General features: G+C 46.7%; 1 protein-coding gene across 4 annotated transcripts in view; it reads right to left on the bottom strand.

Annotated features, from left to right (window-relative positions):
* The window catches only part of LOC140199377 (collagen alpha-1(XVIII) chain-like), a 295,614-nt gene that overhangs the window by 51,546 nt on the left and 228,326 nt on the right, over positions 1-15,742 (bottom strand). For all 4 annotated transcript variants that reach the window (XM_072261365.1, XM_072261366.1, XM_072261363.1 and 1 more), the window contains 9 exons: positions 14,448-14,627; positions 13,013-13,039; positions 10,970-11,032; positions 9,287-9,373; positions 7,859-7,912; positions 6,213-6,362; positions 2,563-2,625; positions 2,432-2,476; positions 1,866-1,988 (listed from right to left, as the gene is read on the bottom strand). In XM_072261365.1, the coding sequence (XP_072117466.1) occupies positions 1,866-1,988; positions 2,432-2,476; positions 2,563-2,625; positions 6,213-6,362; positions 7,859-7,912; positions 9,287-9,373; positions 10,970-11,032; positions 13,013-13,039; positions 14,448-14,627 (792 nt within the window). The remainder of the gene's footprint in view (positions 1-1,865; positions 1,989-2,431; positions 2,477-2,562; positions 2,626-6,212; positions 6,363-7,858; positions 7,913-9,286; positions 9,374-10,969; positions 11,033-13,012; positions 13,040-14,447; positions 14,628-15,742) is intronic.

The raw sequence follows: 15,742 nt of genomic DNA, 5'->3' as shown, positions 1-15,742 counted from the left end.
TCTTTGCAACGTTTCTAGTTTTATGGCCGGCACAGTAGGTAGCGGTTAGTGCGACACGGGTTCAATCCCGCTGCTGTCTGTAAGGAGTTTGCATGTTCTGCCCTGGATGCTCCGGTTTGCTCCCACAGTCCAAAGATGTACAGGTTAGTACGTTAATTAGTCACATGACTGTAATTGGGCAGGGCAGGCTCCTTGGGCCAGGAGGACCTGTTATCTTGCTGTATCTCTAAATAAGTAAAGAGTCAGTAGTGACTCATTTTGAGGAGTTTATGAGGGGGCCCTGAGCTATTAGGTATCATGGAATCATTAGATTCATTTCCCTCTTCCTCAGCCTGGCTTAAAATAGTTTGTTTACAAATTAGACAAGACAAGGGCATCCGGTTATCTGGCCGACAATGGGGAGAGATGCATCTATCTTGCCTCACTTGCCATCAAGAACACATTGCTTTCATTGCCCATTCCTCCCTTCGTTTTGTATCTCCCTCCGCACTCTCTCTCCCACCACCAGATCTTCTGTGTGGCTTCCGGTTTCTTTCAGAGAAAGTCACCACAATTGCCACAGAACCCCAGTTAAGCAACCTGTTATTACATCTTGGTTTTGGTCATCGTGATGCAACCTCTAGGCCAACCTATACACCCACACGGTAACATCCGATGAAACAGCAACCCAGAGGAAATAACATCACTCCTACGTGTGTATGGGTGCATGTTTGTGTTCATGAGTATGTGTGTGTGTGTGTGTGTGTGCATTGTGAGTAAGAGAGAGAAAGAAAGAAAGAAAGAAAGAAAGAGAGACAGAGAGACAGAGAGACCGACAGAGAGACAGAGAGACAGAGAGACAGAGAGACGTACATTCTGCATATATTCAAGGTTGTTTTTGGCATTGAATGTGCCAGAATGATCTTTATGGCATCTGTTGGCCAACTGTATTATTGGTAACTGGTTTACGATTGCTACGTGTACAGAGGTAGAGTGAAAAACTTCAGCTTGCAGATGGTACCATACATATGTACATTGAGGTGATAGGCAGAAAATGGTGGACATCTGCATTGACCCTGCAGTGGGTACTTTCGGAGATGGGAGGAATCATTTGCCCGAAGGTTTTTGGAGACGTCTCACTGTCCCCTCATTGTGTGCAGCACCACGCTGGGACTAGCAGCATTCCAGAAGTACCCTCAGAGTACAGTCTGTTACGTCCCCATGTGTGGGAAGCTCACCAACAACTTTACGCTGAGATCAGGGGCGTGGTAGCTTTAGATCATAAGAAAGGTATAGGAGCAGAGTCAGGCCATTTGGCCCATCAACTCTGTTCTGTCATTTCATCATGGCCAATCCAATTTTCCTCTCAGACCCAATCTCCTGCCTTCTCACTATGTACCTTCATACCCTGACCAATCAAGAATCTGTTGACCTTTGTCTTAAATATACATAAAGAATTTGCCTTTGAAGTCTTCAACTTAAGAAATGATATTTAAAAAGTCAAGTTTTTGTAAATGCTTCATCAATTCTCAATGGTCAGTGAGTCTCCACAGTACAGAAGCAGGCCCTTTGGCCCAATGAGTCCATTGTTCACCTACCTACAATAATACGATTCTATTTCCCACAGAGCAATTTACAGTAGGCAATTAACCTGCCAACCCATGTGTCTTTGGGAAGTGGGAGCACATGGAGGAAGCACACAGGCTCAAAGGGGGAACATGCAGTCAGCGCCGGAGGTCAGGATCGAACCCGGACTGCTGGAGCTATGAGGCAGCAGCTCTACCTGCTGCGCCACTGTGGCACCCTTGGAACTGAATTGCCTCGGTTTGCCGCGCAGAGCCCCTGACAGACAGAACCCACGTTTACTTTGGCACCCAAGAACTTACAAATCCAGCGGAGAAGAAGGGAACGGGTGGTCCGGGAGGTCCTGGGGGTCCTCGAGGTCCGATCGGTCCAGGCAACCCAGCTAAACCAGGCTGACCTGGCGGCCCAACACTGCCAGGCGGACCCTGCAATAGTAGGAAAGGAATAAGAGGGTGAAATATTGAGTGGTTATCACCAACACAACCTGCCTCAGGTTTAGAGTTTCAGTTCTGGTGCCATTTCAGATTTCCCTTCAAAAGCCTCAGCCCAGTGGGAAGAATCGCTCCTTTTATCTCGACGGGACTGTAGGTTGAGATCTCAGTGACTGGCCTGGAGGTACTGCGCTGAGGGGGTGCACCACTGATCTGAGTCCATGTCTCAACCGCCTGCTTGGCTGAAGATGCGAGACCCCGAGGTGTTACCTCAGATGGGAGTGAAACAATAAATCCTCAACCTGCCTGACACACATGTGACTCTGAAATGGCCGAGCAAGGTCACGCTGCTCCAGGGAAATATGGACCCCCCTCCCCAATGACGCCCAAGCACTAAAACATCCAATGAGAAAGCATCAAGCCAATACAGGCCTTACCTGGGCACCTTGAGCTCCTGGAAGACCCAAATCACCAGGCTCACCCTGGAAGTAAAAGGCACATTTTGTAAGCAGAAAGACCATCAAAACCCAAAGATAAGTTCAGCCGCTTAATTCCCCGAGAAGCTTACCGGTACTCCCTTCTCACCCGGTAGGCCTGGCGCACCATCTCTTCCTGGAAGACCAGGGGGGCCCTGAAAGAGGTCAGGGTGACATAGAAATTACTATGGAAAGCTGTCTATTTGGTACCTCATGCTTAAGAGTAGCTTGTAAACTCAGTAGGATTGGAGCACTAAGATGACGAATTTTTTTCAGTTATATAAAGAGTAAAAGGCAGGTGAGAGTTGATATTGGGCCACTGGAAAATAATGCTGGTGAGATAGTCATGGGGGACAAAGAAATAGCAGATATAGTTAATGGGTACTTTGCATCTGTCTTCACTGTGGAAGACATGAGCAGTGTGCCAAGGTCCTTGAATGTCAGGGATCAGGAGGAATGCCATTGCTATTACAAACAAAAAGTAACAGGTAAAGATCTTAAGGTGGATAAGTCACCTGGGCCAGATGGACTACATCCCAGAGTCCTGAGAAAGGTTGCTGAAAAGATAAAAGATGCATTGGTCATGATCTTTCAAGAATCATTTGATTCTGGCATGGTCCTGGAGGACTGGAAAATTGCAAATGTCACTCCACTGTATAAGAAGGGAGGAAGGCAAAAGGAAAGGAAATTATAGGCCGGTTAGCCTAACCTCAGTGGTTGGGAAAGTGTTGGAGTCTATTATTAAGGATGAGATTTCGAGGTACTTGGAGACTAATGATGAAATAAGTCAAAGTCAGCACAGTTTCTGTAAAGTTCTTCGAGGAAGTAACCAGCAGGGTGGACAAGAGAGAGGCAGTGGATGTCATTCACTTGGATTTTCAGAGGTTTTGATAAGGTGCCACATATGAGGCTGCTTAACAAGATAAAATCCAGTGGCATTACAGGAAAGATACTGACATGGATAGAGGAATGGCTGACAGGCAGGAGGCAGCATGTGGGAATAAAAGGAGCCTTTTCTGGTTGACTGCCGGTGACTACTGGTGTTCCTCAGGGGTCAGTATTGGGGCCGCTAATTTTCACATTGTTTGTCAATGGTTTAGCTAATGGAATTGATGGCTTTGTGGCAAAGTTTGCAGATGATACGAAGATAGGTGGATGGGTAGGTAGTGCTGAGGAAGCAATGCGATTGCAGCAGGACTTAGGTAAATTGGAAGAATGAGCAAAATGTGGCAGATAGAATAGAGTTTTGGGAAATGTATGATAATGCATTTTGGTAAACACAACTATAGTGCGGACTATTATCTAAATGGGGAGAAAGTTCAAAGATCAAAGGTGCAGGGGGACTTAGGAGTCCTTATGCAAGACTCCTAGAAGGTTAATTTACAGGTTGAGTCTGTGGTAAGGAAAGCAAATGCAATGTTGGCATTTATATCAAAGGGAATAGAATATAAAAACAAGGAGATAATGCTGAGCCTTTATAAGACACTAGTCAGTCCGCATTTGGAGTATTGTCAACAGTTTTGGGTCCCATAACTCAGAAAGGATGTGTTGTCATTTAAGAGAGTCCAGAGCAGGTTCACGAAGATTATTCCAGGGATGAAAGAGTTAACATATGAGGAGTGTTTGGGCCTGTAGTCACTGGAATTTAGAAGATTGTGGGGGGGATCTCATTGAAACCTACCAAATGTTGGAAGGACTAGATAGGGTGCATGTGGAGAGGATGTTTCCTGTGGTGGGGGTATCCAGAACTAAAGGGCACAGCCTCAAAATTGAGAGGTGACTCTTTAGAACAGAGGCAAGGAGGAAATTTTTTAGCCAGAGAACAGTGAATCTGTGGAATACTTTGCCACAGACTGTGGTGGACGTCAAATCTGTGGGTATATTTAAGGCGGAAGTTGATCTTTTCCTGATCGGTCAGGGCATCAAAGGATATGGCGAGAAAGCAGGTGTGTGGGGTTGAATGGGATCCAGGATCAGCCATGATGGAATGGTGGAGCAGACTCGATGGGCTGAATGGTCTATTTCTGCTCCTATGTCTTATGGAATGCTATTGAACAGCCAGGGGATGTACTGGACCTTGTGTGGTGAAGAGGATTAGGGTACATTCAGGCAAGAGGTCAGTGTTGGTCACAGGGTTAAGGGCAAGGATTGATTGGGAAGGGGTGGAAGGCGGTGGAGCAATCGCATTGAAGTGGGAAGTGTGCTTAGTGTCCCGGACATATCCCCGAGTTGGGACCTTGTACTGGGATCTCAGCTTCCAAAGGCAGTGTGAAAGCCCATTGCTGATTGGTGCACAGACAGTGTGGGCCACACCAGAGCCGTTGCAGATGTCTAGCTAGGTGTCGGCCAAAGCCTGCCCAACTGGGCTTTTCCGACAGAACGTGGCACCCGAAACAAAGACTGCAGGCTCCACCATCAGGGTGGCAGGACCCCCTCTGTGAATTCCATGGTAACCAGATCACCTAGAAATGGTGTTTCACCGCCCAGCATCGGGCAAGGTGCCACTTGCTTTAACAAGCTGTGTGGTGGCAGGAGTGTTGGAGGGAACAGCCCTCAGATGTGACCATCCTGTGCGAAAATGTGCAAGGTATTTTACAATGAACTGGAAGGTTCACCTCTGCCATGGGAGAAGGAAACATCAGCAGATGTGTCTGGCCAAGGACACCACCATTTTAAATCTTAGTCCCTGCTATTTCTAAAGGTATTATTTCCCTGCTGTCTCCAGCCTCTGGTCTCTACAAACTCATTTAAACCTCCTCTACTGAACTTCACCCAGCAATCTGCTCACTGCCTCTCCATTTGGCTAACCATTCCCCCCCTCCCCCATTGTCTTTCTGGTCCTTCCCACTCTCTGTTACTTTCTTTAGTTCTGAAACCCTCTGTGTCCCTGTTCTGCCCCCTGCTCCCCTTAACCACCCCGGTTTCCTTCACTCCGAGGTCCACCGGCTTCCTTCACCTACCCGGGACCCATGCTCTGGAATGAGAAACTGCCTCACAATGCCAGAGACCTGGCTTCAAACGTCAACATTCAATGTAAACTTATTGTCAAAGTCACCATATACTACCTCGTGATTCATTTCCTTGCAGGCATTCACAGTAGAACAAAGAAGCACAATGGAATCAATGGAAAACTGCACACAAACAAAGACTAACAAACAGCCAATGTGCAAATAAAATATAACTAACTAACTATCACTGAGAATATGAGTTGTAGGGTCTTTGAACGTTAACAATAAACTGTAGATTCACTTCAGAGAGGAGGTGAGAGAAGCTCTCTGCACTGGTTCAGGAACCTGGTGGTTGAAGGGTTATAACCTGCTGAACGTAGTGGTGTGGGACCCAAGGCTCCTGATAGCAGCAGTGAGAAGAGAGGACGTCCTGGATGGATGGAGCTGATGGGAATGTGGGGGAAAACGTTTTTAAAAAATGGGATGAATGTAGGATTAGAGTAAATGGTTGGCTAATATGCAGCATTAATGGCTACTAATGGGCCAAACTGCATAATTTGATGCTGTATCTCTGCATAATAAAACTTCTACCTCTCCTGTTCGAAAAGGCGCCTCTTAAACTAACCGAAGCAATTGAGCCACCCATCTCATATCTCTTCTGATACACTGGAGGCACTAAATTTAATGAAGGTTTTTTTTATTGTACTAGAGTTTTTGGTATTTTAAAGGAATTTCAACACAAAGCGAAATTCTTGTGTCAGAATGGTGCATTGAGGTTCACAGTGCTCACTTACCATTGTCCCGGGTGTCCCGGGATTCCCATGAGCTCCTGGAATTCCGGGCATGCCAGGTGGTCCAGGTAGCCCGGTGTTGTTCCCACCAAAGACACCAGGCCGACCCGGGAGCCCAGGAACACCAGGCGGTCCGCGAGGCCCTGGTGGGCCCTGAAAAACAGAAAGAAAATTAATCCTCCCTCGTACCCCTCAGCAACTACATTAACCAATGAAATACTTGGAATATTGTCTTCATTTCTGGGCACCTCATTATAGAAAGGATATAGAAGTTCTAGAGAGGGTGCCGAGGAGATTTACCAGGATGCTGCTTGGATTAGAGAGCATGTCTTATGCGGGTAGGTTGAGAGTTCTATGGCTTTCCCCTTTGGAGTGAAGGAGAATGAGAAGTGACTTGATAAAGGTGTACAGGATGAGAAGAGGCATAAATCAAATGGATAGCCAGAGACTTTTTCCCAGGGCAGAAATAGCTTATACGAGAGGGCATAAATTTAAGGTGATTGGTGAAAAGTTTAGGGAGGGGAATGCCAGAGTTTTTTTTTGTACAGAGTGTAGTGGGTGTGTGGAACGCCTTGCCAGGGGTGGTGGTAGGGACAGATACATTAGGGGCATTTAAGATACTCTTAGATACGCACATGGATGACAGAAAAATGGAGGGCTATGTAGGAAGGAAGGGTTAGAGGTGGGCACCACATTGTGGGCCGAAGGGCCTGTGCTGTTCAATGTTCAATGGGAATGAGGAAGGGGGGTGGTGCGGGGAAAAGGCAAGGCGAGACCCCCGAGAGAGACAAGTAACTGCAAAGGAAGCAGAGTATCTCTGACAATGAGCTAGTCCATAATCTGCAGCTCACTGATGGCTCTGCCAAATACATGATGACCAACCCACTATTCCAAACCCACGTGTGGGAACTTTGCTATGCCCAAACGGATGACTGTGGTTCCAACATCACAACACTGTTGGTGCTCTCAATGTGATTTGCCAGCAGGGTGTATTCTGAGAATTGTCAGCAATTCCAAACACAGAAGCTAAGCACAAATGTCTTGCATCTACAGATTGTCAAGGTTAAAATCCAGCATTCCTATAAAATTGCTTTTCTGTTGTTTCAGCTACCTGTTTTAGCAGCCGTTGAAGATTACCAGATCTGGCATCAAGGGATACCTCTGTCACAAAAGGACCTTTACCTGGTTAGACAGGTAGAAACTCCTGACCCTTCTGTGTCCAGCATTCTGACTACATCAAATCTACAAAGAGAAGCTGCCCCGACCCTCTTCTCGGAGCAGAACTGTCCTTTTTAAGTTCAGCCGGGTCATCTCGGGATTCCGAGAACTGTCCACAACCTGAATCAGAAATGTTGTCGGCTGCAGTTGCAGAAGATTAACTGGTAGCTACATTAGTTACAAATTAGTACAGATCTTAAATATTCTAAATCATGGTTGAATTAATTAGCCAGATCTGTTCTACAGATGGAAAACATGCCGGACCACAGGTTGGGGTTAATAATCCAAACAGTTTCGAGCAGTAGTTCCCAGTCAGCCCCTTTGACTGGCATCTTGGAATATCACAATTTAAGACCCACACGGCAAGACTGTAAAGTGCCATTTTATTTTTCCCAGAATGCACTATCCTCTCCAGACAATGTTGCCCTTACCCGAAAGGCTTCCAGGTCAGCTCCAAGTCCCGATCCCTCCATGTCAATAAACGTCTAGGGAACAAGAACACTCCGTGAGAGGAAATATTTGATGAAGGATTCGACCTGAGAGGTTTCCCTCTCCATTGAGGACCTGCTGAGTAATTCTAGCACTCACGGGTTTCTTTCTTCTGTGAGGCTTGCTCTGGCCCACAATTATTGGTGGTCACTGTGCTCATAGGCACAGGCTGGGCAGAGATGAGAAGCCGGTGTAACTAAAGCAACAGGAATGCCACAAAGAAGATTGCACTGGGTGGCTGGCCACCTGTGAAGAGAGACTGGAATCACTGCCGCTGCACCCTTTGTTTTCTTCGGGATACGTGCGCGTGCTTTAGTCATCAATCTGAGAGAGAGATCTGAATGCATAGAGAAGTACAGCATAGAAACAGGCCCTTCAGCCCATCACGTCCATACCAACTCATTCACACTAATCCCACTCCACCTCCTCAGTATTCTCCCCACACCTGCATCAAACCCTACTGCTCATCCACATGCTAGGGAGAGCTTGCAGCAGCTGACTAGCCAACCAGCTTGCACGCCATTGGGACATGGAAGGACACCAGCCCACAAGGAGCTAAAATTCAGCAGGTGTACAGTAGCTTTGACTTGTTCCATTATTTATTCTCCTCGGAGCAGAGTTGATCTGAAAGTCACCCCAGGACCACTAACTTCAGCAATACCCAGATTTTCCTCAGAAGTATAGGCACCAGTTAGTCTTGTGAAACCATGGATTTGTACCTTGGAAGGTTTCCAGGGCGCAGGCCTGGGCAAGGTTGTATGGGAGACCGGCAGTTGCCCATGCTGCAAGTCTCCCCTCTCCATGCCACCGATGTTGTCCAAGGGGAGGGCATTAGGACCCATACAGTTTGGCACCGGTGTCGTCGCAGAGCAATGTGTGGTTAAGTGCCTTGCTCATGGACACAACACGCTGCCTCGCTCGAACTAGTGACCTTCATATCACTAGATGAACGCCTTAAACACTTGGCCACTTCAAGCAGCTGGTAATCCCCTTGTGAATAGCAAACTTACAATTCTGACGGAAACACTTCCTGACAGACTTTCACGGGGACAGAACGCCAGAGCTGCTGTCCTTGCGGAGTCCATCTTCCCACAAAAACTCATGGGAGCAATCTGTCCTCTGAACACTTTTATTCTTCTTGTCTGGGATCTTGGCATTGCTGACACCCATTATGGAGCCATGGATGCAAAACTCAGTCACTACATTTCTCCCATCACAACAGTGGCCGCACATCAAATGCACTTAGACTACAAAGGGTCTTGGGACATACTGAACTTGTGAAAAATGCTGTGTCAATTTGAAATGCTTTTCATGGGTTTGATTCTCAGCCTTCCTTTCACTTCAACTTGTGGGCTGGAAGATCCACTTACGAGTTTGTCCAGGCTGGCGGAGGGTCCTGGGGGCCCAGGTGGTCCAGGAGGTCCTCTCGGTCCTTCAACTCCAATCCCTGGATCACCCTGTGGAGGACATGAAGACAGGCACTTACTCTTGGCATGCTCCTATCTACTGCAAACTGCTTATTAACTCATCAGTTGGCCCAATCATTTAATATATCCCAACTGGCATTAATCCCGTTGTCATGGGTCCAGAATCCTATGGAAACCAATCTGTTAGTCAAGGATGTTCAGCAGTCAAGTGGCATGAAGACGTTCTACACGAAAACATCTCCGCCATGAGTGCTTTTACTTCATTTTGTGTTGACGACTTCAATTTCATAATTCCCTAAGACCAGAATTACGCTGTTTGGCTTATTGAGTCTGCCTTACCATTTAATCATGGCTGGGTTATTTCGCCTTGAAACCCAATTCTACCTTCTCTCCACAACCTTTGAACACCCTTACTAATCAAGAACCTTCCAACCTTCCCTTTGAATATACCCAATGACCTGGCCTCCATGAGCGTCTGTAGCAAGGTACCACAGATTCACCATTCTCTAGCTGGCATAGTGGGCCTTGAACTAATGACTCTAGATCATTAGTCCTGGCCTCTTGCTTAGTGCCCTAGTAACAATGCCAACCTGAGGTGCAGGTTCATCAAGAAACCTGATCTTGTCACTGAGCTTCACTTCAGACTGATGCAACAGTAAACCAAAAAAAAAAATGCAGATGCTAGAAATCCGAAATAAAAATAGAAAATGCTGTGGAGGATGAATGGGAGTTAATATTTCAGGTCAAAGACTCTTTAGTGAAACATTAGCTCTGTTTCTCTCTCTGCAGATGCTGCCTCGCCCACTGAGAATTTCCAGAGTTCTGTTTTCGTTTCAGATCATGCATCCACAAACGCTCTTCACTAACGACTTAGTGAAGGGAACTTGGGTGCACTCCTTGGCCAGAATGGAATTTTCACTACTGAAGAACATAGGGTCATTCAGCCCTTTGAAACATTCCCACCATTCCAGTCAATCAAAGCTAACCTCCTTCTTTGTTAGCAAAATATAAATTACTGGAGGAACTCAGCAGGTCAGGCAGCAGTTGTGGAGGGAAATCAACAAGATCTTCATTTTAATGGAGCCCTATCCATTTCCCTCTGCAGATGCTACCTGACCTGTTGGAATTCCTCAAGCAGCTTACGTTTTTTTTTCCCACTTCAGATTCCAGCATTTGCAATCTCTGTCTCCTCTTCCTTTGTTGTATGTCTTGGTTCCCTAATCTTGCTGTCTACAAGCATCTCTCAACCTCAGCTTTCAAATTTTCCATTGCTCTTCCTCATTCTCCTCCTCCTCTCACGTCACCTTTCCTAAAGATTCAATTCCAAGCCCCTCTGTTTCCTGACAATACTTCTGAGTATTCTGGTTGTATCTTTCAGGGTTGTCCCATGTAGTGGTTCTTCCACTTGGGAAATAATTCCCCACTATCTACTGTACCAAGATGGCCTGAGACATCGGCTGTACTCATTTCCATAGATGCTGCCTGGCCTGCAGAGTTCCTCCAGCATTTTGTGTGTGCTGCATCCATTTTGATATGTAGCTTTCCCAGATTTCGTCAACTCTTTGTTCTTACAAAGTAACGCACAACAACATGGAAATCCAGAAAAAAAAAGAGGCAAATGCTAACCTTATCTCCTTTAGGTCCTTGGTCACCGGGAGCTCCTGGGAAACCTTGAGGACCGATCTCACCCTGAATAGAGGTAAGCAATGCAAAATAAAATGACATTAAACGCCACTTGAACGTGTTTTCATGAAAATCCATTCAAGTATTGTACACAGTTAAATGGCAGGGCTCTTAGGGACATCGATGTACTGAGGGATCATGGGGTATAATTTCTTCACGATCCCTCAGTACGTCAGTGCTCTTAAGCAGGACTGTGGTTGAGGAAAAGTTGGGAAGTCATGTTGCAGTTGTACCAAACTTTAATTCAGCCACATTACGAGTACCATGTGTAGTTCTGGTTGTAACACTACAGGATGGATATGGAGTCTTTGGAAAGAGTGCAGAAGAGGTTCACCAAGACTTTGTGTGGATTAGTGAGTATTAACCATAAAAAGATTGAACAAATTTAAGATTGTTTTCTCTGGAGCATTGAAGGCTACGGGAAAACTAGATGGAAGTACAGGACATTAACAGGGGTATAGACAGGGTAGGTAATAAGTTAAAAGCCTGTGGTATTACAGGAAAGATTCTAGCATGGATAAAGCAGTGACTGATTGGCAGGAGGCGAAGAGTGGGAATAAAGGGAGCCTTTCCTGGTTGGCTGCTGGTGACTAGTGGTGTTCCACAAGAGTCTATATTGGGTCTGCTTTATTTTACATTATATGTCAATGACTTGGATGATAGAATTGATGGCTTTGTTGCAAAGTTTGCAGATGGTATGAAGATAGGTTGAGGGGCAGCTAGTTTTGAGGAAGTAGGGAAGCTATAGAAGGACTTAGACAAGTTAGGAGAATGGGCAAAGAAGTGACAGACGGAATAGTGTTGGGAATTGTATGGTCATGCACTATGGTAGAAGAAACAAAAGGGTAGATTATTTTCTAAATGGAGAGAAAATCATAAAATTTGAATCGCAAAGGGACTTGGGAGTCCTTGTGCAGGATTCCCTATAGGCTAATTTACAGACTGAGTCTATGGTGAGGAAGGCAAATGCGATATTAGCATTCATTTCAAGAGGACTAGAATATAAAAGCAAGGATGTAATGTTGAAACTTTATAAAGTACTGGTGAGGCCTCACTTATAGGGTATTGTGAGCAGTTTTGGGTCCCTTAGCTTAGAAAGGGTGTTCTGACACTAGAGAGGTTTCAAAGAAAGTTCATGAAAATGATTCCAGGATTGAATGGCTTGTCATATGAAAAGCGTTTGATGGCTCTGGGCCTGTATTCCCTAGAGTTCAGAAGAATGAGGGGTGACCTAATTGAAACCTATCAAATGGTGAAAGGCCTTGATAGAGTGGATATGGAGAGGATGTTTCCTATGGTGGGAGAATCTAAGACCAGAGTGCACAGCCTCAGAATAGAAGGGCATCCTTTTAGAACAGAGATGAAGAGGAATTTCTTTAGCCAGAGGGTGGTGAATCTGTGGAATTCGTTCCAAGGTTGAAATGTTGAATACTAGAAGGCATTGCTTTACGGTGAGAGGCAAAGATTTTAAACAAAATTAGTGAGGCACGTTTTTACAGAGTCAGAGGTAGGTGTCGTGAACACTCAGCAAGGGGAGGTGGTAGAAATAACAATAGCAACAGTTTAGCCAGGCATACGGTTGGGTAGGAATGAGGACGTACAGAACCATGTGCAGACAGACAGAGTGATATCGCTTAGTTTGGAATCAAGGTCGGACACGGTCCCAGTGCGGATAAATGGAATTCGCGTAGATGGGAAAATGGTAGAAATGGAGGTGGTTGGCAGAAAGGCCTGGTTCTGAGCTGAACATCTCTGTGACCCCTACTCTTCCTCAATGCTCTGTGTAACGACCTGATCTTAATGATCAGTATGCAAGAAAAGCTTTTCACTGTATCGCAATACAGCTGACAATAATAAACCAATTCCAGTTCCAGTCTTCAAATGTGCAGGTACATATCAGGAAGACTATAAAGCATCAGAGTATGAGCGCACGCGCGCGCACACGCACACACACACACACACTCTATCTAAAAATGAGAGACTCACCGGTTTTCCATCTTCACCAGGATCACCCTGTAACAAAGACACAAGGAAGTCTATCAGTGTCCCAGTGGGTAATAAATCCATAGGAAGCCTATGCAGTCTACAATGAGCTGACGCAGGAAGTGTGTAGCCTCATCCACAGACACCCGAGTTCTCAGCGTTCAAGCCCTGCCGTGTGACGAGGCCACTCAGCCCCTCTCACCCATGCCGGGCCACGGAGAGACAGGTTGCTTTTCTCGCAGAACAAGCCTGGTACGTTCTGAGCTTGTCAGTTTGACCATTAGCACTTCACCTGGTGGCCAGGGTCAACCCAGACGGCACTGGGGTTCGTCATCTGTGGTGGAAGATGCGGAGTGACCCGCCTGAGGAGTGAGGTACCAAACTCGGCTGCTGGCTTTGCCGAGGCTCACACTGTCATGATGTCACTGGAGGAAGATGATGACATCATCAGCAGAGCACCCTCGTTGGCCTTACTGTAAGTATACTGGGGAAGTAACTTCCTTTTTTCAAAAATAAATACTATTCATGGAATATACTATTGTGCAAAAATCATTAGGAATCTCCTATCCACACACTTCTACATGTGTCTGCAATTTTACAATACATCAGTATGCCATGAATTCTTTACCTCAGTTCCATCAATGAAGTGTCTGAGAGGTTATTACACCGGACTCAGCCCCTCTAGACTGTTGCCTGACCCCTGTGGAGGCTGCACCGAGCTTCAGTGTGTTCCTTAACAGGTACCCGCTGCATCGTGAAACGCGCAGACAACTGGAGGGCCAGTTACAAGCTGCCAGGAAAAGGCTTCAAAATTCCAGTCACGGGCCCCTGCAAACTCTCAGGCAGGAGGGGGATGTTCTCTCCTTTGTAGAGCAATAGAAAGCATGATTGACACTCTGGGCTGCCAGTACCCAGACAGAGCCTGGCTGTTTCTGGCTGCTGTCCCAGTAGGTGAGCCTGTGCCAAGTTCTTACTGGGCCCACTAGAGGAAGGGAGAGCATTGGTGAGAGTCGTAGAGTTATGGGGCTGAATTTGGCTCTAAAGTCCTCTGACCCCCATTTAATGCAATATGCTATTCAATAGCATGTGTTATTCAATTATCAGATTCGGGTTGGTTTTACTGTCTTCTGCACTGTGATGTAATGACTTCCCATGGTCACGTGACACTCACAGAATAAACAATATACATGTGATTAATAAGTACAGCGATCAGTGCAAAACAACAGGATGGCTCAAAGAAAACGATGTAATCCGAACCTGTGCAAAAAACAATGATAAAGTGACGATTATGGAATTAATAACAGAGGTAGGATTGCGAGGTAGGACTGCGAGGTAGGATTACGAGTCTGAGAACATGACAACAACAGTGGGATTCCATACAGTGGAAACTCAGGCAGACACCTGGGTCACACACTCCAGTCAAACCATGGCTACTCACCGGCTCCCCATCTCTTCCAGGAAGCCCAGGGGACCCAGGTGGACCTTGAAGACCCGAGTTTGGGTCCAATACGAGCCCATCGCCGCGCTCCCGGACCATCGCTAGGGGACCAGGAGGTCCAGGAAACCCTGGCTCGCCTTTCTCCCCCTTGGGCCCTCGATATCCAAATCCAGCTGTGCCCTAATTATCGGGGAGAAGAGAGACGTGAGACCGTCGCTGCTGCAACACCCATCGAAACTGGCACGGGTGACTGGGAGCTCAGTCCCAGTGGCAGGACAAAGCGATCCCAAAGGAGGAAAGGCTGGAGGAAAGGGAATGCCAGGCTCTCCAACACGGATTTGAGAAACCCAAGGGCAGAACTTGCACAGGAGGCCCCGGAGGAAGGATTGATCGGGAAGAGGGGGGGCACAGAGGCCTGGAAAAGGGAAGCAGGTAGTGCGGGAGCCTGCACAGAGATGGCGGTGGGGTGAACAGGCAGGGTCTCAGATGGGCAGGTTATTTCAGCCACTAGGCTCCCTGGTAACCACATTCTCACTCACTGTAGGAGCTTGTCAAGAGCACACCAGCACTCTTCTCATTATCCCAAGGCAGACAGCTGGAAAACGATAATATCCCAGAAATAAACTACAAGGGTTGGAGGCCATACTAATCCAGGGACTGTGCAGCCATAGCAACTACACCGTGGAGGCAGGAGCCCAGCCTTTTGATATCCAAAGGTCTTGGTCAGAGCAGACGCAGGAATCTCGTAACTGATTCCTTCAAGGAAAAGGATAAACCAATCTGTGTGGTTAGTTATATTAGCCCTCCCTGTGCCTTGTGGCCTTGCTGTTTTTTTAAGCATTTTTTGTCTGTTTTTTACGAGGCTGAGTAGCTCGACGCTCAGCCCGGCACAGATGGAGAGCGTGCAAGGAGCTGGCTGGATTCGAACCCAGGACCACTCGCCTCAAAGTCTGGTGCTGATGCCACTGCGCCACCAGCTGGCCAATCTGTGTAGTGACCCTGGCTTATCAGTGCCAGACTGCTTTTTCATCTACTTGGCTTCTCCTCACCTGCAAGGGAGAGAGCCTCTTAACAGAGAAGGCTACGAGGAGGCGTGGAAAAGAAAGTGATCGCAGGAGTGAATACAGACAGTTTTGAGTGTGACCACAGGAGGTGAACCAGAGGATAGATTCCTCTTTAGTGAGCAAGTGGCTGAGAGCAGGGGTCCAATATCAGAAAAGTGATTAAGACTGAAAAGGGCAAAAAAAACAAGTTGCTGGAGGAACTCAACAGGCCAGGCAGCATCTATGAAGGCA

The sequence above is a fragment of the Mobula birostris genome, chromosome 6 (assembly GCF_030028105.1).
Source record: "Mobula birostris isolate sMobBir1 chromosome 6, sMobBir1.hap1, whole genome shotgun sequence".
In the NCBI taxonomy this organism is placed as follows: Eukaryota; Metazoa; Chordata; class Chondrichthyes; order Myliobatiformes; family Myliobatidae; genus Mobula; species Mobula birostris.
Note: the sequence above shows the minus strand (reverse complement) of the source record. Positions and strands in the feature narration are given on the sequence as shown.